This window comes from Trachemys scripta, chromosome 13 (assembly GCF_013100865.1).
Source record: "Trachemys scripta elegans isolate TJP31775 chromosome 13, CAS_Tse_1.0, whole genome shotgun sequence".
Taxonomy (NCBI): domain Eukaryota; kingdom Metazoa; phylum Chordata; order Testudines; family Emydidae; genus Trachemys; species Trachemys scripta.
Genome location: NC_048310.1, coordinates 3989984 through 4017669, shown reverse-complemented (window position 1 = coordinate 4017669; position 27686 = coordinate 3989984). Strand labels below are relative to the sequence as shown.

Below are 27686 nucleotides of genomic sequence, written 5' to 3'. Positions count from 1 at the left end.
GGGGAGCGGCGGGGGGGGGGTGTCTATTTGAGGGGCAGGATATGGGGGTGTCGGGCTGGGGGTGTCTCCGGAGGGCTCCTCCCCTCCCCCGCCGGCGGTCGCTGCAGTTCCCGGCGCGGCCTGCAGGGGGCCCCGCCGTCCTCGCTCCCCGCGTAGCCGCTGCGCGACCGGTGGGTCCCGGTTCGGTGCCGCCGCCTCCTGCCCGCCGCGCCGGGGCCTCCCCGCCCGGAGCCGGAGCCGGAGCCGGAGCCGGATCCAGATCCAGGCCGCTCGCAGCGCCCCGGGGACTCGGGCGGCACCGGGCGATGAAATGACAACATCAACCCTGCAGGTACCGGCGGCGGGAGCCCGGCCCGGCCCCAGCGTCCGCCCCCGGCCCCGGCCCCCGAGTTCCCCCGGCCCGGCCCGGCCCCCGGCCCCCGAGTCTCCGGCCCCAGCTCCAGCGTCTCCGCCCGGCGCCGGGTCCAGTCCGGGCTTTGCGGGCCGCAGGCTGCGGGGAGGCCGCCAGGCTACGCGCAGGCCCCGGCCGCCCCCTCCGCGGGCCAGGCCGGAGCGCTGCCCCGGGGCCAGGTGGGGCCGGACCGGGGGTTCCCCGGGGACGCTGCTGCAGGGCCTGGAGCGGCTGCTCCGTCTCCGGCACCTGCGTAGCGCTCGGCGCCGTGGGGAGCTGCCCCCGGCCGGGCCTGGGCCCGCGGGCGGCGGCCTTTGCCTGCGGACCGCCCCGGCTCTCCGGGTGCCGTGGCCTAGGCCCGGGCCGGGTCGGGGAGGGCCCGTGTGGCGCTGGCCCTGCCGGGCCCCGGCTCCGGGTCTCGCTCCTGCAGCGGGTTTCGAGGCGGGGCCGCCCATGTAGCCTGCGCCGGGCCCCCAGCCTGGGGGGCGGGTTAGTGCCGCGCCCGAGGGAGCCGGGGCTGTGTCTTCAGCTCCCCCGAGGGGTGCCCAGCCCCTGCCCCTGCCCCTCCGCGGGGACTGGGGCCACCCGAGCTCTCTGCCCGTGGGCACTGGGAGGTCTGCGCCCAGGTTTGTATCATGGGCCAGTTGGGCTGTTTCTTTCTTTCTTTCTTTTCTACCAAAACACTTGTCCCAGTACAACCCCTCTAGTGCCTGTTACCAGTGTATTCTCCTTCCCAGACAAGAATGGCTGCACCGGTACAAATACATTTATCCCAGGGTAACTGTCCACATTCGGGAGCTGTCCTGTTTTCACTAACCAGGTGCTACGACTTCTCTGTGTAGACAGGGCTTTCCCTGCAAGGCCCACGGGGGCATCTGTTTCTCCTTCCCTTGCTCGGTGGTGGTGGCATGGGTTCAAGGTCCCAGTGGCATAGGAGCTGCTGCTTGTGCTGCCCCACCCTGGCAAATGGCGACGGGGTCTGGGCTTGGATTTTGCTCTCTGGAATCGGTGGCTTTGTCCAGCCCCGAAGGAGCCGCTCGTGAGTTCTGTCTGCTGTGTGTGAGCACGAGGCTCATATGAGAAAGAGGAGAGGACTCTAGGCGCCAGCAGCTTTTGGGTGCAGCTGCTGCTTCTCAGAGGTGTCCAAAAACCCGTTACGTCTGTGGGAAACATGACCTCTTTACTCGTCCATTGATCTCTCCTCCTCCTGTGTGCCGGGGCAGCTGTGTCATCGGAGCTGTGTTCTCTCCTTGCAGAAAGCTATCGATCTGGTAACAAAAGCGACTGAGGAGGATAAGGCCAAGAACTATGAGGAGGCGCTGCGGCTGTACCAGCATGCAGTGGAGTACTTTCTACATGCCATCAAATGTGAGTCTGGCTCGTCTCTCCTGCATCGCTGGCCTGGTCAGCCTGTGCAAGATCTTTCCCTCGCTGTTCCTCTTAGGGTCCTTCTTCCCATTTCACCCTGCTGGGAGTCAGGCCTGCCCAGAGGAGCACATCCCCAAACAGATCAGCCTGCACCGGTTGCAGAGCCAGATGGCCTGCTGAGGGTTCCCACAAGTGCAGGCGTTCTCTGGGGAATGAGCTAACTGTGGAGCTGGGCTCAGAAACCCTGAAGTTGTGGGATTATCCAAAGGGCGGTGGGGCTTCCCTGGCTGTGGGTTTGTGCTGCATCCGTCTCTAAGGGCAGCTTCTCCTGGGGGATTCTCTCCAGCTGCCCACCTGGTGGGAGCTGGTGAAAGGAGATGTTGGTGTCTCATGGCTCCGGAGTGGGCTCTTCTCCCCATTGCTGGTCCTAAAAGGGAGGGTGCTGTAGGGCTCTCCTCACTCCATGCCCGTGGAGAGCTGCTCACTGTCTCTTGGGTGCCCTGACAGATGAGGCTCACAGTGACAAGGCGAAGGAGAGCATCCGGGCGAAGTGCGTGCAGTACCTGGATCGGGCGGAGAAGCTGAAGGATTATCTACGCAACAAAGACAAACAAAGCAAGAAGCCTGTCAAAGAGTCTCCAAATGATAGCAAGGGGTACGTGTGCAGTCTCCATTGCACCCCCAAGCATGCTCATGCCTGTAACGATGGGAGAGGCCAGCCCTAGGCCCCTGGGCAGGCCCTGGGTGCCCCCTCTTCTCCTGGGGGTGACTCCGGCAGTGGGTGTCAAAGCAGCACTTCTCCCTCTCTGCACTGTATAGTTTGTGAGTGAGCATTGGGGTCTCCTGTTGGGGCTGGCAAGAGCCAGCACTGCGAGGCTTCGACCCTTCTGGCGCAGCCAGGCCAGATCCTCACTTCCTCCCGATAGCGGGACCTGAGACTTCGCAGGCCTTGCCCGTGACTCTACGTCCTCTTCACAGGAGCGACAGTGACAGCGAGGGCGAGAATCCGGAGAAGAAGAAGCTGCAGGAGCAGCTGATGGGTAAGAGGCGGGGGCTGGGAGCACGGCATTGCCCTGCAAGGCCTGCTGGGGGAGTTCCTGACCTGGGAAGTGGCTGGCGTGTGCTGCTTGGTGCAGGGTCGGTGGGACTATGAGCCACTCCTGGAGCGGAATGAGGGGCCGCCTCCTCTCTAACTCTGTGGCCGCTGGGCAGTTCTGGAGACTCCTCGTGAGCCCTCGCGAAAAGGAAACGTCCCTCATGCGTGATGACAGCCTGGCCCAGGCGGGTGGAGTTTGGCAGCTGGTGCAGTGGCTGGCGGGAGGCTCGGGCGAGCCCCGAGGCAGGAGTTCTGTTGTCTCCTGTCCCGCTAGAGAGAACTGCCTTCCTCTTGCAGGTGCCATTGTGATGGAGAAGCCCAATGTGCGGTGGAGCGATGTGGCTGGCCTGGAGGGCGCCAAGGAGGCTCTGAAGGAGGCTGTGATTTTACCCATTAAATTCCCACACTTATTCACAGGTGAGGGTTGCTCGGGTAGCTCTGGGGTGAGGCTGGGGCAGGGTGGATTGGCTGCCGCTCCCTCTGAGCGGAACTGTGGCCCTCGTGGTACTGGTTCTGGTGCCGGGCGGAGACCACGCCCTGGGATCTGGAGTACGGAGCAGAGCCCAGAAACTTCCTTGGCCAACAGCCCTAGCAGAGCCCTGAGCAGCAAAGTGCATGTGAACTGGCCCGTCCCCCACAGCACGGCAGGAGCAGCGCTGCAGGGGACTGGGGCAGGGGGCTGGCCGACCAGAGTCTGGTACCTCTGTTCCCTCCGTTCAAAGCCAGCTCTGCCCCTGCTCAGTGCATGCTGTGTTCCAGAAAGCCTTTGACAAGGTACCTCACCAAAGGCTCTTAAGTAAATTGTCATGGGATAAGAGGGAAGATCCTTTCATGGATTGAGAACTGGTTAGAAGACAGGGAACAAAGGGTAGGAATAAATGGTAAATTCTCAGAATGGAGAGGGGTAACTAGGGGTATTCCCCAAGGGTCTGTCCTAGGATCAATTCTATTCAATTTATTCATAAATGATCTGGAGAAAGGGGTAAAAAGATTATACTAAACTGCTCAAGATAGTTAAGACCAAAGCAGACTGTGAAGAACTTCAAAAAGATTTCACAAAACTAAGTGATTGGGCAACAAAATGGCAAATGAAATGTAATGTGGATAAATGTAAAGCAATGCACATTGGAAAAAATAACCCCAACTATACATACAATACGATGGGGGCTAATTTAGCTACAACTAATCAGGAAAAAGATCTTGGAGTCATTGTGGATAGTTCTCTGAAGACGTCCACTCAGTGTGCAGCGGCGGTCAAAAAAGCAAACAGGATGTTAATAATCACTCAAAAAGGGATAGAGAATAAGACGGAGAATATCTTATTGCCCTTATATAAATCCATAGTATACCCACATCTTGAATACTGTGTCCAGATGTGGTCTCATCTCAAAAAAGATATACTGGCATTAGAAAAGGTTCAGAGAAGGGCAACTAAAATGATTAGGAGTTTGGAATGGGTCCCATATGAGGAGAGATTAAAAAGGCTAGGACTTTTCAGCTTGGAAAAGAAAAGACTAAGGGGGGGATATGATAAGACGTATATAAAATCATGAGTGATGTGGAGAAAGTGAATAAGGAAAAGTTATTTACTTATTCCCATAATATAAGAACTAGGGGTCACCAAATGAAATTAATAGACAGCAGGTTTAAAACAAATACAAGGAAGTTCTTCTTCACGCAGCGCACAGTCAACTTGTGGAACTCCTTACCTGAGGAGGTTGTAAAGGCTAGGACTATAACAGTGTTTAAAAGAGAACTGGATAAATTCATGGTGGTTAAGTCCATTAATGGCTGTTAGCCAGGAGGGGTAAGGAATGGTGTCCCTAGCCTCTGTTTGTCAGAGGATGGAGATGGATGGCAGGAGAGAGATCACTTGATCATTACCTGTTAGGTTCACTCCCTCTGGGACACCTGGCATTGGCCACTGTCAGCAGACAGGATACTGGGCTGGATGGACCTTTGGTCTGATCCAGTACGGCCATTCTTATGTTCTTAGGTAAGCGTACCCCCTGGCGTGGGATTCTGCTCTTTGGGCCCCCTGGCACGGGGAAGTCGTACCTGGCCAAGGCTGTGGCCACCGAGGCCAACAACTCCACGTTCTTCTCCGTGTCGTCCTCGGACCTGATGTCGAAGTGGCTGGGAGAGAGCGAGAAGTAAGTTAGCGGCTGGACTGCACTGCTCAGCACCGGGGCAGAGGAGAGTGCACTGTGGCACTAGCGGGTCTGCCGAGGAAAGTGGGGTAAATGAGAACAAGCTAAGCAGTGCCAGCGGGGGAGCTCCCTGCCTGCAGCCCGAGGGTGCTGGTCCTAGCTCCCCCACTCAGGGCGTGTGTGGGTTGCAGGGTCAGGACTGGAGGGGAGGCTACCTGGCCGTTAGCGCTGACCCCGTGTCTTTCTGCCCCAGGCTGGTGAAGAATCTCTTCGAGCTGGCAAGGCAGCACAAACCCTCCATCATCTTCATCGACGAGGTGGACTCTTTGTGCGGCTCCCGGAATGAGAACGAGAGCGAGGCTGGCCGCAGGATCAAGACGGAGTTCCTGGTGCAGATGCAGGGTGGGTGGGGAGTGCGCTCCGGCCCCCCAGAGCTCACCTCTCCCCCAGCTGGTTCAGATGGTGCCGAATCAGCCCTGGGGCGGGCGGGTGGAAATGAGAAGTGAAGAATGAGGAGCTGCTCTAGTACTCCGCCTGTGCGTTCCCTTTGCCGGGGGCAGCCTTGAAGGGTGCTTGGGGTACTTGGGCGAAGGGCCTGTCTTGGATTGGCAGCTGGTGACTAGCCAGTACTGGGTTTACAATGGTGCCCGTTCTCTCCCGTAGCCCCACCCCCACCCCGCCTCTTCCTCCTGTGGCCCCATCTGTAGTCCTCTGCCCCCCCCCCCGCCCTGTGGGAGTGCTGGGTGGGGCCTCAGGGGACAGGGCAGAGCGTGGGGGTGGGGCCACGGTCCAGGCTCTGGGGCCCACAGAAGGTTAATCCAGCCCTGTCGCCCTCCAGCCGCGGCGCTTTCCGGGCCCCTCCGAGGAGTCAGCCCTGCCTGCTCCTTGATCGCTGTTTCTTCTTCCCGGTAGGTGTTGGTAATAACAACGACGGGACCCTGGTCCTCGGTGCCACAAATATCCCCTGGGTCTTAGACTCGGCCATTAGGAGAAGGTGAGTGGGAGCTATTGGAAACCAGCAGCCAGAGCTGCTCTCCTCTGCCTGGCCAGGAGCCACTGCCCCCCCTCTTTGGGAGTGGCCCAGAGAACAGTCTCGTCTGCCCCAGGGCAGGCTTAGGTCTGTCCCCAGCACCTCCCTCCCCCCTCCCTCCCCCAGCCTTCAGCTCTTGCTGGAACCTGTCAGTGCTGCAGTGATCTGCACAGCTCGCTGCTCACCCGCTCTGCCCACTGTCGGTGCCTAGGTTTGAGAAGCGCATCTACATCCCCTTGCCGGAGGAGGCGGCCCGAGCCCAGATGTTCAGGCTGCACCTGGGGAACACACCACGCAACCTGACAGAGGCCAACATCCACGAGCTGGCCAGGAAGACGGACGGCTACTCGGGAGCCGACATCAGCGTCATCGTGCGCGACGCCCTCATGCAGCCTGTCCGCAAAGTGCAGTCGGCCACACACTTCAAGAAGGTGAGAGCAGGCGTGCGGGACCTGCTGCTCCCCAAGGGCTGCGGCACCTGAGTCTGGGGCCGCTGGCCTGCAAGGGAGGGGGGCTCCATGGCCACCCGAGTGTGCCCTTGCCCCTCCTGGTGAGATCCTTCCTGAGTCCCCCAGGCCAGCCCCAGAGGGCCCATGTCAGAGGGGCCTCCGTGGGCAGTTGGGGAGCCAGCCCTGGCATCTGCCGTCTCAGTGCACTTCCTCTCTGGCATGTGGCAGGTGCGAGGCCCGTCTCGAACCAATCCCAGCGTAACCATAGATGACCTCCTGACCCCATGCTCGCCGGGGGACCCCGGAGCCATTGAGATGACTTGGATGGAGGTGCCTAGTGAGAAGCTGCTGGAGCCAGTGATCTGCATGGTAAGTAGTTCGTTAGGGACAGACACGCTGGGCCGGAGGGTGAGCGACTGTCACTTGGCCAGTGACACAAGTCAGTGTGCAACACCCCTGATGCCAGCGGAGCCCCAGCTGGTGCAGACAGCCTCACTCTGCCCTCCCACTGGGGCTGGGGGAAGAGGTGCTATCCCAGTCAAAGCCACTGTCCCAGAGTAGCTGGATGTTCCTGGTGAAATGATCAGCGTAAAAGATTTACCGTGTGATCATTAGACTTCAGAGTTAACCCGTGTAGCTGAAAGGGTCGGGGCATCCCTGAGCGATTGCTTGTTCCTTCTGCCTGCAACTGTCCCATCAGGAATGCTTGGCTCACAGCTCTGAGTGCAAGAGCTCCAGGCCTTTCTCCCTGACCGTTCTATTGTGCTGAGAGCTGGGACAGTGGGGTGGCCAGGGCAGTAGTGTCATGTGCTGGAGGGGGGAGGGCAGGGGAACCCACAGAGCAGACATGGGCGCCTCGGGATTTATGCCTGCTGGAAGAGGAAAGCGTCCTTCTCCACCTATGGCCCCTGGGCTCCTAGCCCTCCCCGAGCACCCAGGGAGGTCAGTAAGCATCGCCATTCCAGGGGACAGACTGGAGAATGCACGGAGCTGGAGGTCACACCAGTGACCAGGAGCAGCGTCAAACCTGAGTCCCGGCGGACCCTGTAGGGAGATGCCTGTCGTTCAGGACAGAGAGGCACTAGCTACGCTGCCTTTGCTAGGCTGGGGCTGGGGTGTTTAGACCTGGGATTCTCCCCCGCAACCAGAAACTTGGGTAGGATTTCCGAGGGCATCAAGGTAAAAGCAACGCAAACTCTGATGTTGCACTTTGGCCTCAGCTGCCCTCTCCCCTCGTTTGCAGTCAGATATGCTGCGCTCGCTGGCCACCACCCGCCCCACCGTGAATGCAGAGGACCTCCTGAAGGTGAAGAAATTCACAGACGACTTTGGACAGGAAGGTTAAAAGCTTCTGCCGTGGGGCGGGCGGGGATGGCAGGGCGGGGCTGGCAGTGGCAGCGTGTATGCTTGCAAAGCCCTAGTGCTGGCAGGCGGACGGTGCCAAGTGGGCGCTAATGTTCAGCTCCCTACTAAACCCACCTGTCTGTGGGCCCCCAGCTGGGAGTTACACAGCAGCACAGCCCCTGCCAGCCTGTCAGGCCTGTGGAAGGGGCTGAGCACAGCCCAGGGGCCTGCCCTGCCTCCCCCAGGGGCCCCGACACCCCTGCCCGCCCTTTTTTTTTTTTTTTTTTAATTTTTTTAAATTAATGCTGCTTGTTTTGTCTTGTTTATATACAAATAAAAATGATCCAAAAGCTTCGCCCGCCGAAACGGGACTTTCCTGGGGTGGCTGAGCTCACACAGCGCTGCCCTGATCGTACGGGGCCAACCGGCAGGGGGTAACCCTCGTCTGGGCTAGGCCCCATGTGCCAGGCTCTGCAGGTCTGGCTCCCCACGCTGGAGCTGTGCTGTGAGACGCCAGCCAGTCCCGTGGCACTGCGAGCAGGAAGTGGCTCTGGAGGCATGGCTAGGGTCGGGCTCTGCAGCACGTGGGTGGTCAGAAGGCTGTCTTGTCTCCAGCTAGGCTCTGCTCCCTGCTGTAGCAGGGCAGAGCAGTGGTGCGTCCCCTTGGCCAGCCACGGTCGGCAGTGCTGCTGACGCAGGGAGCCCTCCCCGGCTGGCTGCTTTCCATAGCGGTGGGACTTCTCCAGCCTGCTGCACATCCCCTCCGTGAGCCTGTCTCTGCTTTCCCGCGTGCTGCAACCCCCTGGCCCATCAATTCCCGGATCACTAAGCTAAGGCTTCGTTCCTGCTGCAAGCTGGGGTCCCAGGCCCTGCCGCAGAGCTCCGGGCTACTCCGCTTCCCCCTCCCTCCCTGCTGGCAGTAGAGGATCCCCATAAGAACTGAAGGTGTGGACGTGGGGTGAGAGCGGTCAAGAGGAGGGGGAGAGCTGAGGGCTACGTCCTCCAAAGGGGGAGTGACAAGCTGCAGCCCCTTGGCTGCTGTACTTCCCTGTCCTACTGCGCCTCATTCTCGTCTCCTAGGAGTAACCAAGTGCCAAGCCCCAGCGCTGGAGCTGAAGAGTTTCGTTCAGGCGTTAGCCTAAGGAGCTAATCCCACGTCCTGGCTGCTGTTGGGCCAAACTCGATAGCAAACCCCCCTGGCCGTCTCTGCTCCCACTCACAGGAGCTCCCCATCTGCACTCGCTGGGTGGGCCTGCGAGGACGAGCGGCGGAATAGCCAGCAGTGCTGGCAGTAATGGTGGTCGTTGTGCTCCAGAGCTCATGGGGGCAGGTCTCTCTGTGCTGTTTGTGGGCAGGATCCCAGAGCGCTCCCTTCCCGGCCCTGGGGCCTGCCAGATCAGTTGGCTGGAGCGCAAAAGCTTGTGTCCTCACAACGTGCTCAGATCTGCAGCCAGCTCCTTGGAGTGTGAGACTCCCTGCCCCTCCCGGTCTGTGCTTCCAGGGGGGCCAGGAGAGTCCGCCGGGGTAACCCCGTCTGCGGGAAGCTGGGCCCAGGCTCGGGGGGCTGAGTGAGGAGTGGTCAGAGCACAGGACTGGGAACCAGAACTCCTGAGTGCTAGACAGCACTGGCGCTGTGTAAAACGGGGACGATGCAGGGCTGGGGGAATGAGACTCCTAGTGGAGGGGTTCTCAAAGTGAGGGGCGGGAGGTTATTACGTGGGGGTGAGCTGTCAGCCTCCACCCCAAACCCCACTTTGCCTCCAGCATTTATAATGGTGTTAAATATAAAAAAAGTGTTTTAATTTATAAGGGGAGGGGGGTGTCACACTCAGAGTTGCTGTGTGAAAGGGGTCACCAGTACACTAGTTTGAGAATCACTGTCCTAGAGCCTGAGGTGCCGATGGGGGGGAGAAAAGCAACAATTGCTCTTCCTTACCCCCCCCCCCCGGCCAGTTTTACTGTCAACCCCTCTTGGAGGCTTGTAGCCAGCCTGGAGGTGGGTGACGTGCCTGGCGCAAGGCCACTGCATCGGCCTGAGGCTTCCAATGCTTAACTAACCCCCCCCTCCCCCCCCCCACACCTACTGCTGCCTAGTTGGGGGGGGTTGCAGTATCACAGCTGGGGGGCTCTGCTCAGGCCCCAGCCAGGCAGGCTGCTGTGGGAGGTGGATCGGCTGGCCCAGCTGTGTACGGGGGGGGCATTGCAGATTGGGCAGGGAAAGCGCCCCATGTAGAGCTGATGAACAGCGAGCGGTGGGGCTGTCACGGCTGGATTTGCCCGTAGGCTACTTGTAACCTGAATGTTTTCCTTTTAGCTCCGTGACCACAGTCTCACATTGCCCTTTTAGGTGAATTTAATTCCCAACCCATCCACGCTGCCCACTGGGCTCCTTAGGGAAACGGCTCCCTCCTGAGGGCTGGATTTACGTGGGAGCTCAGTGCTCCAGGGGCTGTTTTCAATTTGGGCAGCGTCTGTAATGAAATCTCCGCAGCAGCGGTGGCTCTTGGGAAGAGCTCCACTTTTCGCTCTGCTCTGCACTAAGATGGTCTGTTCTCAGCACGCGTTTCATTCAAGTGCTGCCTGGCTTCTCTGTGGGGAAGAGAACTCCTGCTAGAAGGCCTTGCAGTCGGAGAGCCCCTGCCCAGGTAGACGGCTGCCTGCTCGGGTTCGCCAGGAAGAGTCTGCTGCTCGTAGGGGAGCTGCCCCTGTGTCTGGCTTCTCTTGTAGATTGGCTCTGGTGCCCTAGAGGGAACCTAGGCAGCCACAGGTTGTGGGATGAGCCCAGCCCATGAGCAGGAAGTCTGGCTTGCAGGGGACAGTGGGAGGCACTAGCAGGCTGCCAGGGGAGGTGAGGAAGGTGGGGTGGAGAGGAACCCAGTCTGGAATTGTGAAAGACTTTCTCTGTATTTGCCGTAATAAAGCTGATGAGTCTCCCTGGCCTGTGGCTCAGCAAGTGTGTTCCTTCCCGAGGCCTGGCCCGGTGGGTAGCAGCCAGCGGCGGGCGCCAGCACCAGCACTGGTGTGGTACTTGCTAGCGACAGTATTCCCGTTGACAGGCGGGAGGGCTACATCCACTGGCCTTTCCCCCTAAGGCCTGAGCTTCACATGGTGCAGTGACAGAAGGGAAGAGAAGTTACTCTCAGGTTGGTCCCTGGGGGAGCACATCATAAAACTACTTCTCCAAGTGCTGGGCAAAACCGAACCAGCGTGGCAGGACTCCCCCGTGCAGCCAGGGGACAGCCCGAGGCAGGGGTTGCTCGGCAAGCACAGGAGATGCGCCGGCTCCCAGCGGGGAGGTGCTCGCCATAGCCTCCGAGGGAAAGGGAGGGTTGCGCCCCCCCGGCCACAGGCCCTCAGAACTCTCAGACTGCAGCTGAGCTGTGCAACACGTTTATTTTCCTGGCTGGCGGTAGGAGAGCTTCCTCCTCCCGCCAGAGGCTCCCAGCGCAGCCATCGTGTCCTCGGTCAGAGTGGAAGACACCCCATTACAACCCAAGCCGGTCACTTCAGCCGCCCGTGATGCAGCACGTGAGGGGCTCACTCGTTCACCTCCGTCCAGCGCGTGTTCACAAAGGTCTGGCTCTCCATTTTGTCGATGTACAGGATGCCCTGCAGGTGGTCCATCTCATGCTGGAGGATGCGGGCTGCCCACCCGCTTGCCTGCCAAGAAACGGGATCTCCTGCCTCATTCAGGCCTGCAGAAGCAAACAGGGCCCAGGTGAGAAGCTGAGCACCACGCTTCCAATCCAGCTGTCACCAATCCCCCCTCCGGGGAGGGCTCATGCAGCAGCATGCAGACGGGGAGGGGTTTGGGCCCTGCCTAGGGGCAGTGTGGGATGAAGCAGGCAGGGCCATTGCCCCCACTCCCCGCTAGCACTGCAGAACCGGGGTCTCCCCCATGCCAGCATGAATTCCTGCCACTTGCACAGCTGATCACAATTAAAGCCCTCAGTCTGTCCCCGGCTCTGTGGTTCAGAGCCACGGGGCTCCTGCCAGACTAAGGGGGATGCACTGGACATGCCAGAATGCTGATCCCGGCACCGAACGAGGCCAGCACGCTGCAGCCTGGCTATGGACGGGGGGCTGGTCCCATGGGGCTGAACCTACATGCTTCCCAGAAATACGCGTTGTTGCCACAGGGATGGTGGGCACTGGTGGCTGGGGCAGGTGATGGGGGGAAAGCCGAGGGGGCTGGGAGCAGCGGAAGCCGCTGAGGAGGGCTGGGGGAGCCCAGAGACAGGCTCGCTCTTGTGCCAAGTGGTGGGACGCCAGGCCCCGGGGCTGCCCCAGCCCTACCTGACACCTGCACCGCCTGGTACCGGGGCACCGAGGCGGCAAAGCCCGCGATGCTGGCGCAGCCCTCGGGGAAGGAGACCAGGCGGGAGTCCAGCACCCGCATGGCCGGGTTCACGAACACTTTGAGCGGGAACGGGGCCATCTGCCTGGCCTCCCGCAGGCCCGGGCTGGTCTCCCGGTGCAGCCGCTCGGGGAGCTCCGCCACGAAGACCCGCAGGGGCACCCCGAGCTGCGGCGCGCTCAGCCCCTGGCTCGGCAGCCGCCGCATCACCCGCACCAGCGCGCGGATCAGGCGCTGCAGCTCGAAGCCGGCGAGCAGCGCGGGATCCACGGCGGCGGCGGCGCCGCGCAGCACCGGGTGCCCGGCCTGGCACACGCGCTCGTAGGGCGGCTGCGGGGGCGCCACCAGCGAGCGCCCCAGGAACCCCCAGTAGCTGCGCGGCTTGGGCGGCGCGCCCTGGAAGCCTCGGACCTGCGCCCGCGCCGGGCGCCAGCGGCTCAGCGCCTGGGCGAGGGGCGGCCGAGCTCCGCACGCCGCCATGCCGGGACCGGGACCGGGCACGCGCGCTCACGTGCTACTGAGCCGCCCGGCCCAACCGGAAGTAGCGGAGCATGCCGGGAGTTGTAGTCTCCCAAGGCACGGGGAGAGCGCGGCCCCTGGCGGCAGGGGGCGGGGTCACCGGCTCCAAGCCAGGGGGGGAGGGGGATTAGAGGGGTTTGCAGGGGGGTTGCAAGCACTCCGGGGGGAGGGTTCCCCAGCTTGAGGCACTGCGGCAGGCAAGGGGCGCTGCAGGGCACCCTGCTGTGGAGAGCAAGAGCAGCCCCACCCCCTGGTCTCTGGGGGCAGCACGATCCATCCAGGCCCCGGCGGTGATGGGCCTGTCCCTGTCACTAGGCCTATCTGCCAGCCCTGCCCCCCAGGAAGGAGCCCCAGTATGGGGAGTGGGGTGTCACAACAGAGGGTTGGGGATAGATCTGCTACATTGACCAGAGGCTGCTGGGTGGCCTTTCTCCACCTCACTTTGCCCATCCAAAGGAGGGCATCATGGGCCCCTTAGTACACAGGGAAACCACAGGAGGCGAGGAAGAGGCATGCCCAAGGACACACATCCATGCTTCTCCCGCTCCAATTGCCTACAAGCCCCTGGCCCTGCTCTCAGCCCTCAGCTAGCAGCCCTCCACCACCCTCTGCTTGAACCCACCCCCACATAGAAGGGGGGGCACAAGCCATTCCAGCTAGGTTTTGAATGTTAGGTGTTGTAGGGATCCTCACCCTGTGCGAAGTGCTGGACTAAGACCCAAGCTGAAGGTTCCAGAAAACCAGCTCTTCATTTACACACGAGAAAAAAAAAAAAACAAGGGCATCTGAGAGCCTTGCCAGGGCCAGCACCAGCTCCTACCCCCCTCAGCCATGGCCTGAGATGGGCCTGTCCACCACGGCACCTCCTCCCTCGCAGTGCAAACTGCAGAGTTCTTTATGAAAAACACAGGGATTTTTCTCTCTGGCGGTTGCCTCTTGAGCTACCAGTGGTTTGAGCCCAAAGCTCAGAGGGGATAATAGCAGCAGCTCAGCATCTGTGAATATCTTCAAGAGCTGAGTCCTTGTCAGGCTGGGGCGGGATATGACAGCCCATCCCTCCACGGTATGCCCATAGCAGCTACTTGCAGCCAGGGCTGGGGGGAAGCAGGTACAGCACAGACTACATGAATGAGCTTTATTTATGAACAGCCTTTTTCAGAGGTATGTACGTCATTGAACCTGCTTTCCAAGTCCGAAAGCATTCACTCTCTTTATACTACAGGTCGTCGAGAGCCCGGGCCTGGGCCCAGCCTCCTTCCCCCAGGGCCAGGAGACCTGCAGGGGCCCTTGCCCACACTTGACGGGTACAGAGAAGCCAAGGAAGTAGTTACAGATGATGCAGCCTGTAATGCTCTGTACAGTTCCCATCAGCAGACGCAGCCAATGCTCCTGCTCATCTCCATCCACACCCCCACACTCAGTGCCATTGTTCAATACCAGCGCTGCTACGTGCGAGACTCCCACAGGCTTCTGCAGAGGCCAGACTCACTCAGTATATGCACGCAGCACGGCGGGCAAGCTGGGGCAATCCCCTCCCTCTGTTAGGTTGTGGCTACTGGGACATCAGGCTGCAGAACAGCCATTGCGTTCACACTGCTCTCCTCTCCAGCCACCGGAGGCAGCTGCGCACTGGGTTCTACTCCCTGCTCTGGCCCTGGAATTTCTGGTGCAGGTGCTGGGCTCTCCTGGGCCAGTTCCTTCTCGTCTGGAGTGAACATGGCCTCTCTCTTTGGCAGGATGAAGGCGAGTGGCTCCTTGATCACATTCACATCCACACAGCCAAGGCTGCCGTACTTGTGCAGCTGCGTGGGAGGAACACCTGGCCAAGAGAGCAGAGAGTTATCTCACCCAGAGCCCACCTGGAAAGGGACATGGGGACAGTGACGACATCACACAGCTCAGGCAGGGATCCTTGTAAACTGTTGGACTTCACTGGGGGAGCTCTGAGCACTCCAGCCAATGGATGTCCCATGGGAACCAGAGCAGGGCAGTGAAGGGGTCAAAGACAAGGGTCTCTGGGACCCACCTTGCTCAGCAGATATGCCCTGGCTCTGCATGAGAGCAGGCACTTCCCTCATACTTCTCTGCTGGGGGAAGAAGGAATTCTTACCCAGGGTCTGTGCTATCTGGGCTGGGGGAAAGAGGACGTGGAGGCAACGGTTAAGGTAGGGGAGCAGATCTTCCAGGAACACTGTACAGAACTGAACAAAAAGCTCCTGCTCCCGGCTGCTGAAAGCCGCCTCCTCTGCCCGGTGAAAAGCCAGGATTGTTTTAGTCACCTGCAGGAAGGAGAGAGAGAGTGAGCGCGTAAGCACCTTCAGTTCCTCATCCCGCAATCTCCACCCTGGGCAGCTGCACCAAACATTCCCCAAGCTGCTCAGAGTGATGGGACTGGCCCTGGAGAGCAGCCACTGACCCACCACCTTGCCCTACACAATTCATCTTCTGATGCTGGATCCCGAGTCTGATTCAGTTGCCCAATTGTAGGGGAAATGCAGGGGAGGGGAAAGGGGCTCGTTCAGCCAACAGGAAGTGGGTGCAAGATCTATCCTCAGCATTCTGACAACCCAGTACAAGAAGCTGAAATAGAGAGAAACAGGCATGCCCTGTTAGGTGCCTGCCTCACCTTGCCAAGGGCAGCCTCCAGGGAAGTCGTTACATCCTGGGCAAGAGCCACAGGGCAGCAGAGACGCAGGTCGTTGAAGGCAACCAGAATGTTGTTCAGGAAGCAGGCAAGAGGTGGGAAGTCCAGCAGCACCATGGGAGGCTGCAGGGTTCCTGGCTGGGTGGCTGGCACTGTCACAGGGATGGTGCTGCCCAGGACAGCAGGAGCAGAGATCAGCGTGTAGGAGTTCATCTCATCTTGGAATTTGTCCACTGCTTCCTGAATCGCCTTCCTGAAAGTGCCAAATGCAACTTGCTGGAACACTGGGGCCAGCTGGCCCCGGAAATCAGCTCCCACCCTGCTGAAGGACAGGCCAAAGTACATGCACTGACCCAACAGTGAGTCCAAGCGGCTGCCCACCCCCCGCTGGAGGTCATTGTCCAGAACCTGCAGGAATTGTGAAACCTTCTGCAGCACCCAGCCATGGAAGATGGCACTCTCATTGACCACATGCTCGCCAGGAGGCAGCAACGGCTCCTCGTCCGAGAAGATGGCGCGATACTGTGTGATGATGTCAAAGAGATGGACGCGGCAGGCCTCGATGGTCTTGGTGATGTGGAAGTAGGGGTCGTCATCAGGGATGGAGGCCTGGATGGAGTGGAGCCAGGCGTCCCGGGCCTGCAGAAACTTGATGCGCAGTTCGGCCTCCGTGAAGACATCCATGCGCCGCAAGTAGCCAATGACACGCAGGCAAGCAGGCAGCTGGATATTAGTGCGCAGCTGCTGGATCAAGTGATTCAGCATCAGCTGTGAAGACTGATGCACTTCGTCCACAATGCCCTAGAGACAGGGATAGAGAGACCTCAGCTATGAGACAGCCCACCACGGCCTCAAGCTTCATGCCTGAAACCTGAACTCCAAACGTCACCTCCCAAACCACACTCCTCTCAGAGCAAGACCCCACTCGCTGCGTGGAGGTGAGTCAACCCATGCCAGCCACCATCCGAGGAGCTCATCCCATGCCCAGGGGCTGCAGCCCCCCAGCATGGGCAGTACTATTGGGACAAACCTGGACGACGGGGATGGAGGAGTGTTTCCTCTCCAGCCGGCGCACGTAGGCAGCGAGCTCCAGGGCCTCCTCGTAGTAGCCGTTGCGGACGCAGGTGTCCATCAGCTGCGGGATCTCCAGGATCTCCAAGATCTCCGTGTGCCGGTTCAGGGTCAGGCTGTTCATGCGGCGGCTGGAGGCGATTTCCTCGGCGTCCCGCAAGAAGCTCCTGCCGGAGGGAAAGAGAACTCAGCCCCTGCGCAAACCTCCCCCCGGCCCCGCCCCCTCCCCAACCCCCCCGGCCGAGGTGCCCCCCGGGCCCACCTGCAGGTCTCCTGGAAGCCGGGCAGCCGCCCCAGGAGCCGGGCCAGGCCGCGCTCGATGCCCCCGAAGCCGCGGCCCGTCTCGCTGGTGCACTCGGCCGAGCGGATGAAGATCTTGTAGTGGGCGAAGGCCAAGTGCCGCGTCTGGGCGGCGGCCAGCGCCCGCTCCTCGGCCAGGCGGCCCGGCTCGCGGCCCAGCGCCTCCAGCCCCAGCCCCGCCAGCTCCGCCAGGTACCCGGCCAGCTCCGGCCCTGGCGCCGACCCCGGCGCCCCGCGGAACAGCCAGGCCAGCAGGCTGGCCTCCTCCAGGGCCGCGCCGGCCGCCGCCATCTTGGGGAGAGCGCCACGACACGCTGGTACGTGCTATCCACAGGGCGCAGGACTCTATGGTGTGGGGGGCACTCTACCCCGCCCCTCGGCAACTCTACTGCTCTGGAGACACTTGGTCTAGCGCCCCCTACAGCTCCGCGAACTCAAACCCGGTACGCGCGTCCCTCCGACTCTATGGCACTGAGCGAGGTACGCTGGCCCCATCCACCCAGGGACGCTCTATGTTCCAGACTCTACTAGCCCAGGGCTGTTTCCGGTTCCGGGCTGTCCCCTCCCCCACGTGGAGCAGTGCCCTGACTGAGCCCGGAGCTGCCGGGTGCGGCGATGCGGCCCCTGACGGAGGAGGAGACCCGGGCCCTGTTCGAGAAGCTCGCGAAATAGTGAGGCGGGGCCGGGGTAGAGAGGCTGGGCGGAGGGGGGGGGGGGGGGGGGGGGGGGGCCGGGGGCGGGGGGGGGGGGGGCTGGTGGCCCCCAAGTGGCCCGTCCCGGGACCCACCGCTCACGGTCTCTCTCCCCACAGCATCGGCGAGAACATCCAGCTGCTGGTGGACCGGCCCGACGGCTCCTACTGTTTCCGCCTGCACAAGGACCGGGTTTACTACGTCAGGTGGGCGGCGCAGCCGGGCTGGAGTCCCCAGGCCACAAGCGAAGTGACCAGTTCCCCAGACCGGGCCCCTGCTGGGTCAGGGCAGGGATTGGCCCCAGGGCGCTCTGTCTCCTGCTCCTTTCCTGGAGCGTGTGGGGCTGATGCTGCTTGTGACTGCAGCTCTTCGTGCACTGCAGGTGCCCAGCCAGGTTGCCCTGCCCCATCCGTGCCTCTGGCTGACAGTGGGGGGCCTGGCGCTGGTTAAACCTTCTCTTTAGGTGTTGAGGTTCTCTGAGAACTAATCACACGTTGGCTGCGTTTGCTCTTTCCTAGTGAGAGAATCTTGAAGGTAGCGACCAGTATCCCTGGGGACAAGCTGGTGGCACTGGGCACCTGCTTTGGGAAGTTCACCAAGACCCAGAAGTTCCGGCTCCACGTCACTGCCCTGGATTACCTTGCTCCCTATGCCAAGGTGAGAGGCTTGCTAAGGAGAAGCTTTCAGGCAGCAACCTGATCCTTGGTCACGTTTAGCAGCACTGGTGTGCTGTGCTCCCTGTAAGCTGCTCCTTGAGCAGCCCAGGAGCCGTTTAAGTGCTGCCCAGCTGATTAGCACAGAGGTAGCATGTGCTCAGGTGCCCCTCCCCCCATGTTGCTCCATTCTGCAGGTGCTCACAGGACCCTCCTGCTGGCTGTGCAGAGCAGGGGTGGGGGAGGAGGGTGCTGATCCCCCTCCCCCAGCCCCTGTACCCCATCTCCACCGGGCTGAGGGGGGGACAGCCTGGCTCAGGACTCAGAGCTTCTGCAGGGAAGGGTGAGTGAGTGCCTTTCTTTAAGGAGAGAGTGCACTGTTTCTGAGACTTCCCCAGCAGCCAGCTCAAACAGTCTGTCTCTCTCCCCGCCCATGTGTCCCATCTCCACAGAGCAGGAGAGCTTTCCATGAGTGCCTTAGAGAGACAGCATGGAGCATCTCTCAAAAACTTTCCCAGCAGCCAGCACACACAGTCTGTGTGTCACACACACACACACACACAAATGCTGTCCCTGTGTTGTCACACGCACCTCCCAATATATACTTATATTGTTGTTACTTCTTGCAATGTACATATATTCTTTGTAATTTTATTCTTTCAAAGTGTGTTTAGTGTTTTGACTGGTCTATGCATTTCATTTTTTTCTTACTACTGAAAGAATTAAATTTAAGTGTGAGTTCTAAAATGCCTAACCTGCCCTGGCTGGAGTAATTATCTCTATTTAACTTTTAAAAAATACTATATCTAGGTTTTTTATTTCTACTGGTGCACATAATATTTATTCCACACATGGAAAAAATTAGAGGGAACCTGGGTGGGAAAAGGGTGTAATATTTCTGCAGACCCTATAACTAAACAAGATGGACCAATTCTTCCTCATACTCATTTGCTCTTATGTTGCGCATATCCCCTAGCCTGTGTCGCTCTAGCTTGTATGCATGGAGTGTCTCTAATAGATTTATACAGTGCACAGGACAGTGAAGCTGGAGCCTGATCCTGTTTGAGGTCTTTAGGTGCTACTAACTATTGACTGCTAATATTTCCCTCCCTCCTCACTCCCCTTGTGGCACTGGAGCTGTCTCCACTCTCAAGTGTCTGCCTTCTGGCTCACCCTACACGCACAAAGTAATCTGCTTTCTGTGGGCTTCCCTGGCATTAACCTCCGCTGGCCTCAGCCTCTGGTCCCCTTACATGGCTGCATGAAGAGCAAAAGGAAACAGACTGTTACAGGTCTTCCCTGTTGTCTCCCATGCCCCAGATACCCTACTTGAGCCTTGCTTCATAAGGTGGCATCATCTGTGTCTCTACCCTTGTGCCCAGTTGCATGAGGAATAACCTTGTAGGTTCAGCAGTAAGTTTAACTTGGGAAGATTTGGGTGAGCAATTGCTGTGCCTCCTAAGGATGGGTGCTTTTCTCTTGCAGTATAAAGTGTGGGTGAAACCTGGAGCAGAGCAGTCCTTCCTTTATGGGAACCACGTGCTGAAATCTGGCCTAGGCCGCATCACCGAGAACACCGCTCAGTACCAGGGTGTGGTGGTGTATTCCATGGCCGATGTTCCTCTGGTAAGTGACAGTGCTGGTAGGGGAGTGGATTGTTCTTCAGAAAACAGTGATGAACTTGCTTTGAGCAGAGTAGTGTTGATACAAGCGGGTGCCTGAGTTTCACTGTTAATTCCCCAGGGTTTTGGAGTAGCAGCAAAGTCTACCCAGGACTGCCGGAAAGTGGACCCCATGGCGATCGTAGTGTTTCATCAGGCTGACGTGGGGGAGTACGTGCGGCATGAGGAGACACTTACTTAAAGGGCAGCCAGCAGCACAAGGCTCTGAGGACTCAGCTGCACATGGCAATGGAGCGTGTTGTGAACTCAGAACTCAAAGCAGCAGCAGGGAGCTCTCCTGGGATGGGGCTCTCCAGGCTGCTGTAAAGGATTACAGACCAGTCTAACTCTTGAGAGCTCTGAGGAGTGCCTGTCCTAGCCTCAAGAGGAGACAGGGCTTACATAAAACTTGTTTTCTATCTAATAAAAACCATGTTGGTGTGGTCTAGTGAAAGAACTCAGCTACTTGGTCCTAAGCCCTGCCCAGGAACAGCTCTTACGCTCACAGACTAAAGGCAGTTCTCAGTAGTAGCTGCGGAGGGGGGTAGATCACCTTAATGCAGCCACCTCCCCCCTCCATGGGTGCTACGGCAAGCTGGAAGTTCTGTGTAGCAGGAGAGGGAGATGAACACGGCTGTTTCAGTCAACAGGAACAAAGTGATTCCTCCCTTCCCCAAGGTTGTTTCTGCCTTGTTCCCCAACAGACCCAAGTACAGCGGGAGGGGGAGCTGACAGGGTTGTGTGACTGGAGGACACCATGACCACACCCCTGGGGCTAATCAGAAGCCGTGTAGGTGGGTGCTGTAGCAGTGGCTTCGATGGCAGGGAGCAGCCCTGGTTCCTAGAGGATGGTAGCTTCAGACAGGACAGTGCTTGTGCAGTCTGAACAGTTTGTTTTATTTATAAATACATGAACAGCTTTTCAAGCCATTTCACTATTAGACCATTGGGCAGATTAGGCCTAAACCAACAGTGAACCATCCCTTCTTCCTCCCCCCAAAATGGGTCTTGTGCTACAGGCCGAGTAGAGACTGAAGATAAAGAGCCAGCTGAACGCTAGGGCATTGAGGGGAATTCTGTACCTGAAAAAATCCCCCAGTCCAGCTCCTTCCACAGGTAGGATCTCCCATTCTTCCATGGAGGCGGAGGGGAGAAAGGATGAGATGGAGTTCAGTGTGCTCTGCAGTGTTACGGGCCTTTCCTTTGGTCCTTCCTGCTGCATGGGTCCAGCAGTGGTGTAAGCCAGAGGCCTTAGCACCTCGGTTTGTTGGTGGCAGTAGTGGGCTGCACATTGAAGAGCCGCTTTAGGAAATACAGCTGCAGGACACCCGAGAGGACAATGACGAGGCTCTGAGCCAGTGACCACCAGTTCACGTAGTTATAGTTGGACTGAAGGATGAAATAGTCAGCTGCTTTCCTCATCCGGGCAAAGTTATAAAAGCGCCACATGTGGAAGACGTGGGCCTGCAGCTTGCGGGTGCTCTCCTGCAACGAGCACAAGGACAGGTAATGAAATCCTTCTCCCAACCCTTGATTAGATTGTGGAACTCAAGGGCACCAAGTATCACCAAGGCCAAGAACTTGGCCAGATCCAGTGGATATTATTGTTCATGCTAACTGTTTTGGAAGAACTTTAACTATGTGCTTCAGGGCTCAAGACAACCTCTAGTAGCGGGGGTTGGGATGAAACCTTTGTGGGGACATTATCCCACATCTGCCTTCTGCCAGGTTTCTTGAATATTCCTGTGAAGCATCTGGTGCTGGCCACTGTCAGGCAGGATACAGGGGTAGATGAACCTTAGGGCTGATCTGGTCTGGCAGTTGCCAAGTTCCTATGAGAACCGGGAAGAATGGAAGCCCTGCAGACCTCCCACAGAGCCTGCAGGAACAGATCTTTCAGCATTTGGATTGAATGACAAGAGCAGGGTGTTTCAGGAACAGAACAGGAGCCTGTTGATTGATACATTCCACGCAGATCCCCAGCAGTCAGCCCCATCCAATTTCATATGCCCCACTGACAGATCTCTCCCTCAGCCACCCTTCCTGTTTTTCACACAACCCCGTGACCAAAAGCAGCACTGTATTCACATGCTACGCATACTATGTGTTGAACATAGGCCCTGTGAGGTATCACTTGGAACTAATAACTTGCTTGTCAATATTCTGGTGAGATGTACACAACATATGTAGAGTTATGAATTCCCCTGTACGGTGGTGATAGCACAGCCCTGGCTAGGCAAAAGTTGTTTAGGACAGACCTGTTTAATACAGGAATGTGCACACCTCAATTTAGATCTAAGGAGTAAACAGGGTCCTTGAGACAGCAAAAGGGGGAAATGGCAGGAGACAAGCTGCATTTCAGCATATACAGCAGAGAAGAATGCGCATGGAGCCACTTTCACCACCAGTCTCCATGTTGCCACCTTTAGAGGTTGAATAAAGGTAGCTTTAAGGGTTAATCCTCAGAAGAATCCACTTCAGAAGGTAGCTGGATTATAAAAGCAAGGGGCAAAACCACCCCAAAGCTCTCCCAGTCTCTCTCTCTCTCACCTAAGATGACAAAGGAGCCAACCCTTTGACTTTATGAGAGATCCTGACCTGAGAATTTGGTCAGCAATTTTGCTAAGGATTTTATCTTCAACCAAGTCTAGCTTGAGTTTTAGCTACTAGACAGTGCTTTGTCTTTAGTTTTCTTGTAACCATTTCCGACTTTAATGCCTTATACTTGTACTCACCTAAAATGTCTTTAAAAAATAAAATGAGTTTCTTTAACTACAATCAGAACTAATCCAATGCTGTGTTTGAACTGAACTGTTTGGGTAACTCAAGTTAAGGCAGCAAACTTGCGTATTGACCCCTTAGAGGGACAATGGACTTCTAATACCGGACCTGCTCAGCAGCGGGCTGGACAGCAGAACACGTTTTGGGGAAAATTCAAGACTGGGAGTGTGTTGGGGTCACCCTGCAGGTGGTAACCAAGCCAGAGGGTGACTGGAGTGTTGCCGACAGGCTGCTGGGCCAGTTGGCTACACACAGTCAAGGTGTGACCTGCATGCTCTTTGGTCGGCCCAGGGCTACAGGGCAGGCAGTGACACAGCCACTCATTGATCTGGATTGCACCCCAGAATGTGACACCCCCCCCCCCCATTCCTGGCTCTCTCCAGAGCCAAGTGTCTGACTGGTTTAACACTACTCCAGTTGCTGCCCCATGTGTGTTTCCTGGGAGCAGCAGTTATCCTTAGCTCCCCATTGACTTCCATTTGCCTCATTTTTAAAACCAAGATGCCCATTTCAGCTTGCTTCAGCCCTGCAATTGATTAAATTAAATAAATTTATAAATTAAATAATTAAAAAAAATAAATAAAAATGTATTCCCAAGGCAGCTGATAGTGCAAATAAAACATTACCTCAATTGCCTCCAGTGTGTCATTCATTTTCTTCCTTTCCATGTCTGGCGAGTTTTGCAGGTCAAAGCCTTCATAGAACACACCAAAGTTGAGATAAACCTGCACCACACCGAAGTGGTTGAGCCGATTGCTCAAGCACAGCTGGTAAAAACCTGTAGAGGGAAGTGGTTCAAAGCATCAGAGGAGAGCAACAGGTGCTGTGACAGTCAGACATTACCCCAAATCCTCCGCTCTGTTAGCTCCCATTTACCCCTTCTCTGCGGCAGAGACATGGTCTCTCCGAGCTTAGCAGCTGCAGAAAAGCTTGGTTGCCTTATAGTCAAGTTCTGAGCTCAGTATCACACATGCTGTGTCTAGCAAGACTTTTACAGGACTATGGCTTAGATCATTAACGATCTGCAGGAGGACTGGAGTAGTCCAGCTCTCATGTGGGCCAGGGAGGTAGCAGGGGTGGCAAGAACCTGTCTCTTTGGTGGGGAAGTTCATCTGTCCTCGTACATCCTGGGACGTGCCCATCTGGAGGCCGTTGGGATCGTTTGCAGTGGCCAAGACATGTCGGTCATGTCCAATTCCTGAAGTCCGTTGTACCTGAAGCCAAGAGACAATGAGCAGAACAGGGAACTTTGGGTGCAGCTCTGAGTTCTAGCGAAGAACAAGCCTGACTCATGCTGTCCTCGGAAATTCCCATGGGAACAGATGGGGCCGTGTTGCTTATAAAGGCAGCAAAGCCCATGACTGTTCTCAGTGGCAACTACTACACAGCTAAACTCACCTCGAGTGGGTGCCCGTGAGTTTACAGGAGCCACAGCGTCCTGAGCAGACCAGACAGGCTATGCAGAGGCACCATCCGGAGGAACAAGCACAGGACTGGGAAAGTCCTGGCTCTCCACATAGTGTGTGGCTGGATGGCTCAGTTCCTGTCAGTGAAATGGGGAGAAATCTTTCACCCTGCAGAGTGGTAGCAAAGAGCCTCCACCTGGCAGCTAAGTGGTTTGCTGGTCACTCAGGCCTAGCTCCAGGGGATGCAGGCTCAGAAAGGAAGGCTGGGGCAAGGAAAACCTGCTGAGTCTGCTTCCTCCTCTGCCCATGTCAGAGCAAGGACACCAAGGATTTTGCCGTTTTGCGCTGTACAGGGTAATTCTCCTTTCCCGCAATCCCCTTTCTCTCCCCAACCACTTTGTTTGTGTACTGAGCCTTGCCACGGATAGTAGAGATCTAGCTAGCACAGGGCTGGGTCCCCCAACACATTCCATGACTGGGCAGTGGATTCCCTTCCCTCCATGTACAGTCAGCCCCCAGCGGGAGCTGTGCTATGGTTCAACCCAGCCCTCCTTGCCCTTTACGCATACAGCAATCAGTACTCCCAGCCGCACACCTCCCCTGCTTTCGAACAGGCTGGGAGAAGGGTGGGGGAGCACCGTGGGCTTGAACGCCAGCTCAGTCCACCGAATCCTTGAACAGCTCCAACCCCTCTGCCTACCGTGCAGCTGCTTTGCTCCACACGCACCACAGATAAAGGGAGCCGCTGATAAACACCAGGAGCGCCGAGAGTGCCAGGCACAAACTCCCAGATCTACTTCAATCGGCCCAGTGTAAACAGAAGCTGGGAAGTCGCAGGGTTTAAGATAAGAGGACTGGAGGGCTCCATCCCAGGCAGGAGCCCAGTACCTAGCACTGACGATACACAACCACGCAGCAAGAGACCTCGGATACTCCTGCCACTCGCAGCCAGGGGACAGGAAGGTCTCCTGTTGTGAGTGCTCAGCTGAATTCATGCACTGTGGAACCTCCTGCCAAGTGAAGATCCAACCAACACTGGATGCTGGCTACTAGCACTCACCCCTCTGCTACTGACTTGGCAAAGTTCCCTAGCAACCTTTGGAACAGCACATCCTCTAGAACCAGGAGACGTTCATCTCCACTGAGGTCAAAGCCAAAGCCAGAAGTTGCCTGAAGTAATCACTAGCTGAGCCTCTAATAGTCACCACAATACAATCAAGTTCAAGCTTCCTCAACAGAGGGGAGGGCCCCAGGAGCAGCATGGTGGGGCCTTAACCTTTAGGAAGGGGGAGTTGAAAAGAAATTTAGTCAAAAAGGCCCTAAAATCAGAGTCCTTAGACTCAGCCTTGAGTGAGGTCACTAAAAGGCAGGCAACTCCCCTTAACAAAACAAACAGGCAGGTGGGGTGGGGGGGGGGGGGGGGAAGAGTCTGGCTAATGAGGTTGAAGAGGTTATTTGAGCCCCCTCTTGTTCAGGGGAAAGAAATCCAACTCCAGTGAAGTCAATAGAAAGGAGAGTAATCTATGGCATTAACAGTGAAAATGGAAGTCAGGAGGGTTAAAAGGGGACGTTTAAAGTATGGCTGACAAAATATGATGCCATTATATGGATCACTAATAAACCATCAGCTAAAAAGAGAGAGATCAGAGCTTCTGTTCCCCCTCTCATAACATAGGGGACATTCAGTGAAATGAAAGAGAGAAAAATGCAAAACTAACACGAAGCAAACACTTCCACCTGCGAGATTAGACCACGGAACTCATTGCCAGAGGAGGTGTCTGTTGCCAGGAACTTAGCAAGATTCAAAAAGGGATTGGACAATGATATGGGTAAACAAGAATATCCAGAGTTACAATAGTTAATGCTAACTAATTTTGAAGAGACAATAAACCTCGTGCCTCAGGATTTAAACCCATCTCTTTAAGGAATTAGGAAGACAGCTAATATGTGTGTGGGGAAGTGACGAGACGATCATCCCACACCTGCCTAATACAAAGCTGCTTCCAACTTCCTCTGAAGTATCTGCCTCCGGCCACTGTCAGAGATTGGGCACTGGGCTAGAGGGCAACTCCTGTGTGCTACCAGGACAGAACACCGTCCTCATCGCCTTCCTTCAAGGGGTAGAGCAAAAATCAAGGGGTTCAGAGGCAGGGATGGACGTTTTGAGGACAAGAATGGGACTGTTCAGTTCAAAGGAGACATTAGAAGGGACAAAATAGAGGCGTGGAGAAGGTAGGTCGGGCACTCTTATTCACACCCGCTCAGCATACAAGAGCAAGCAGACATTGAAAGTGAAAGGCAGCAAGTTGATACAGAAGATACCGTTTTTAAAAATTCTGAAGCCAGAAGGGACCATTTAGATCATATAGTCTGATAAAAAAAATCTTTAGCTAGCCATTTGGAGTGGGATTTGAACCAGCAGCTGCCAAACTCCAGGGGAAATTGAGTGCTCCAAAGAACCCAGCACCCCAGACAGCTGGCCATCCTGATAGCTGGAAAGATTCAGGAGTTTGTCTTTTTTTCAGTTGGGGATCTTGTGTGTGCATAACGTAAATGTTACACTACAGAAACTATCTGCAATGTTTTACACAATGAACATTTAACCTGTGGAACTCACTGCTGTAAGAGCTCATTGAGACAAAGTTTAGGATTAAAAAAAGGTTGAAGTTTTAAGCGAACACAGAGCATCCAGAGTTACACTAACTAGGATTTTTTAAAGTAACTGTTTTGGGGAGCTATAAGCCCTCCTGCTTTAGGACGTAAACCAGCTACTGACTGACAGCCCCTCTCTAAGCCCAGGTTTTTGCCTAATCGTTGACTACCGGATTCATTCTACCTTCCCCCTGAAGCAGCTGGTACTGGCTATTGCCAGAGATCATGACAGCTGGATCCATTCTGGCAATTCCTCCGTTGGATATGCAGCTGTCTGGCTGCGGGAAGTTCTTTATTTTACCAGGAAATTCCATTGAGCTGAAAACCTGCCATTTGCAAGAGTCCTCCCCAGCACTTACCTCATAGCTGAAGTAGAAGTAGCCGCTCTGATGTGCAAACTGCCAGAAGCACTCTGTGCCACCTGCAGGGACAACAATGGCGAAGTCATAGCGATCAGCTCCACGGAAGAGAGGCTGCTCACTGGAGCCACTCAGGGGCTCGGTCTTTGGGCTCCTGGCAGGGCCCATCAGACTAAGCAGACCCACAATCACAGCCAAAGGAAAGAGTGGGACCATGCTGCCTTGTGAGCCTCCACCACTCTGGCTGGGGCAGAGCAGGAGCATGGGTCCCAGGATGCAAGGGGATAATCATTAACTTCACTCCTCACTCCTCTGCTTTTGCCAAACATTTTTCCTTCAGCACACAACACAGCTGCACTTATCCAAACATCAGGGGCACTTGGAAGGAGTTCAACTCCTCAAGGTAATCTCAGTGCAATTACCAGGCCTGCATGGGCAGCTGTGCAGTTTGTCCTCATTAGAGCTTAACCCTCTGAAACATTTTGTAAAACCCTGAAGTCCGCTTTGAAGAAACGTCACTAGGTACAAACGGTTCTTCCTGGGGAACTGCTTGTTCTGGGGGCAGGCTGGGTGTCCTGCACTCAGACTTCTGTCTACAGCCCACACCATGGTCTGAAGGACTCTTTACAGTGATTAGTGTGTTAAAACATTCCTAGAAACTTTATTTAGTACAAGAAATCTAGACACTGATCACAGAGCAACAATATGCCAGAGATTCAGGGACTTGGCTACATGGGCTGTGCCCTATATCTTCCACTACCTT

The 27686-nt window shown here is 56.8% G+C and overlaps 4 protein-coding genes across 5 annotated transcripts; 2 read left to right on the top strand and 2 right to left on the bottom strand.

Moving 5' to 3' along the window:
- The first annotated feature begins 132 nt into the window (after positions 1 to 132).
- Positions 133 to 7864, top strand: VPS4A (vacuolar protein sorting 4 homolog A). The gene is made up of 11 exons (XM_034788712.1): positions 133 to 331; positions 1648 to 1759; positions 2267 to 2414; positions 2738 to 2799; positions 3153 to 3272; positions 4852 to 5008; positions 5259 to 5407; positions 5918 to 5999; positions 6247 to 6466; positions 6713 to 6853; positions 7728 to 7864. Exons 1-11 carry the CDS (start codon positions 311 to 313, stop codon positions 7827 to 7829), a joined length of 1314 nt encoding a protein of 437 aa, XP_034644603.1. The 5' UTR covers positions 133 to 310; the 3' UTR covers positions 7830 to 7864.
- Positions 7865 to 11202: 3338 nt separating this feature from the next.
- COG8 (component of oligomeric golgi complex 8) lies at positions 11203 to 17131 on the bottom strand. 2 transcript variants are annotated; one of them, XM_034788910.1, is made up of 6 exons: positions 16682 to 17131; positions 16379 to 16586; positions 15331 to 16149; positions 14815 to 14983; positions 14335 to 14523; positions 11203 to 11523 (listed from the first exon to the last, which is right to left on the bottom strand). In XM_034788910.1, the coding sequence occupies exons 1-6, from the start codon at positions 17008 to 17010 to the stop codon at positions 11366 to 11368; spliced, it is 1872 nt and encodes a 623-aa protein (XP_034644801.1). In that variant the 5' UTR covers positions 17011 to 17131; the 3' UTR covers positions 11203 to 11365. The 2 variants fall into 2 exon arrangements, with proteins under 2 accessions (XP_034644801.1, XP_034644800.1); XM_034788909.1 differs by lacking the exon at positions 11203 to 11523 and having other exon boundaries at positions 13826 to 14523.
- A 10-nt stretch (positions 17132 to 17141) lies between these two features.
- On the top strand, positions 17142 to 20173 carry NIP7 (nucleolar pre-rRNA processing protein NIP7). Its single transcript, XM_034788917.1, has 5 exons — positions 17142 to 17390; positions 17531 to 17617; positions 17930 to 18068; positions 19550 to 19690; positions 19808 to 20173. The coding sequence occupies exons 1-5, from the start codon at positions 17335 to 17337 to the stop codon at positions 19925 to 19927; spliced, it is 543 nt and encodes a 180-aa protein (XP_034644808.1). The 5' UTR covers positions 17142 to 17334; the 3' UTR covers positions 19928 to 20173.
- Positions 20174 to 20601: 428 nt separating this feature from the next.
- Positions 20602 to 27478, bottom strand: TMED6 (transmembrane p24 trafficking protein 6). The gene is made up of 4 exons (XM_034788916.1): positions 26924 to 27478; positions 23594 to 23720; positions 23133 to 23284; positions 20602 to 21210 (listed from the first exon to the last, which is right to left on the bottom strand). The coding sequence occupies exons 1-4, from the start codon at positions 27185 to 27187 to the stop codon at positions 20977 to 20979; spliced, it is 777 nt and encodes a 258-aa protein (XP_034644807.1). The 5' UTR covers positions 27188 to 27478; the 3' UTR covers positions 20602 to 20976.
- Between the last annotated feature and the right edge of the window lie 208 nt (positions 27479 to 27686).

Bases quoted from the DNA above. Each gene is read 5' to 3' on its own strand.
- COG8 (XM_034788910.1), bottom strand. From the start codon at position 17,010: ATGGCGGCGGCCGGCGCGGCCCTGGAGGAGGCCAGCCTGCTGGCCTGG. The intron at 16,587-16,681 runs GTGGGCCCGGGG...TCCCTCCGGCAG, and splicing joins GGCTTCCAGGAGACCTGCAG to GAGCTTCTTGCGGGACGCCG. The intron at 11,524-14,334 runs GTGCGCAGCTGC...TTGCTTCTGCAG, and splicing joins AGAGCAGGGAGTAGAACCCA to GCCTGAATGAGGCAGGAGAT.
- VPS4A (XM_034788712.1), top strand. From the start codon at position 311: ATGACAACATCAACCCTGCAG. The intron at 1,760-2,266 runs GTGAGTCTGGCT...GTGCCCTGACAG, and splicing joins CTTTCTACATGCCATCAAAT to ATGAGGCTCACAGTGACAAG. The intron at 3,273-4,851 runs GTGAGGGTTGCT...TTATGTTCTTAG, and splicing joins ATTCCCACACTTATTCACAG to GTAAGCGTACCCCCTGGCGT.
- TMED6 (XM_034788916.1), bottom strand. From the start codon at position 27,187: ATGCTCCTGCTCTGCCCCAGCCAGAGTGGTGGAGGCTCACAAGGCAGC. The intron at 23,721-26,923 runs GTAAGTGCTGGG...TCTTGGCTTCAG, and splicing joins ACTTCTACTTCAGCTATGAG to GTACAACGGACTTCAGGAAT. The intron at 21,211-23,132 runs GTAATGTTTTAT...TGCTCGTTGCAG, and splicing joins ACACACTGGAGGCAATTGAG to GAGAGCACCCGCAAGCTGCA.
- NIP7 (XM_034788917.1), top strand. From the start codon at position 17,335: ATGCGGCCCCTGACGGAGGAGGAGACCCGGGCCCTGTTCGAGAAGCTC. The intron at 17,618-17,929 runs GTGGGCGGCGCA...GCTCTTTCCTAG, and splicing joins GACCGGGTTTACTACGTCAG to TGAGAGAATCTTGAAGGTAG. The intron at 18,069-19,549 runs GTGAGAGGCTTG...TTTCTCTTGCAG, and splicing joins ACCTTGCTCCCTATGCCAAG to TATAAAGTGTGGGTGAAACC.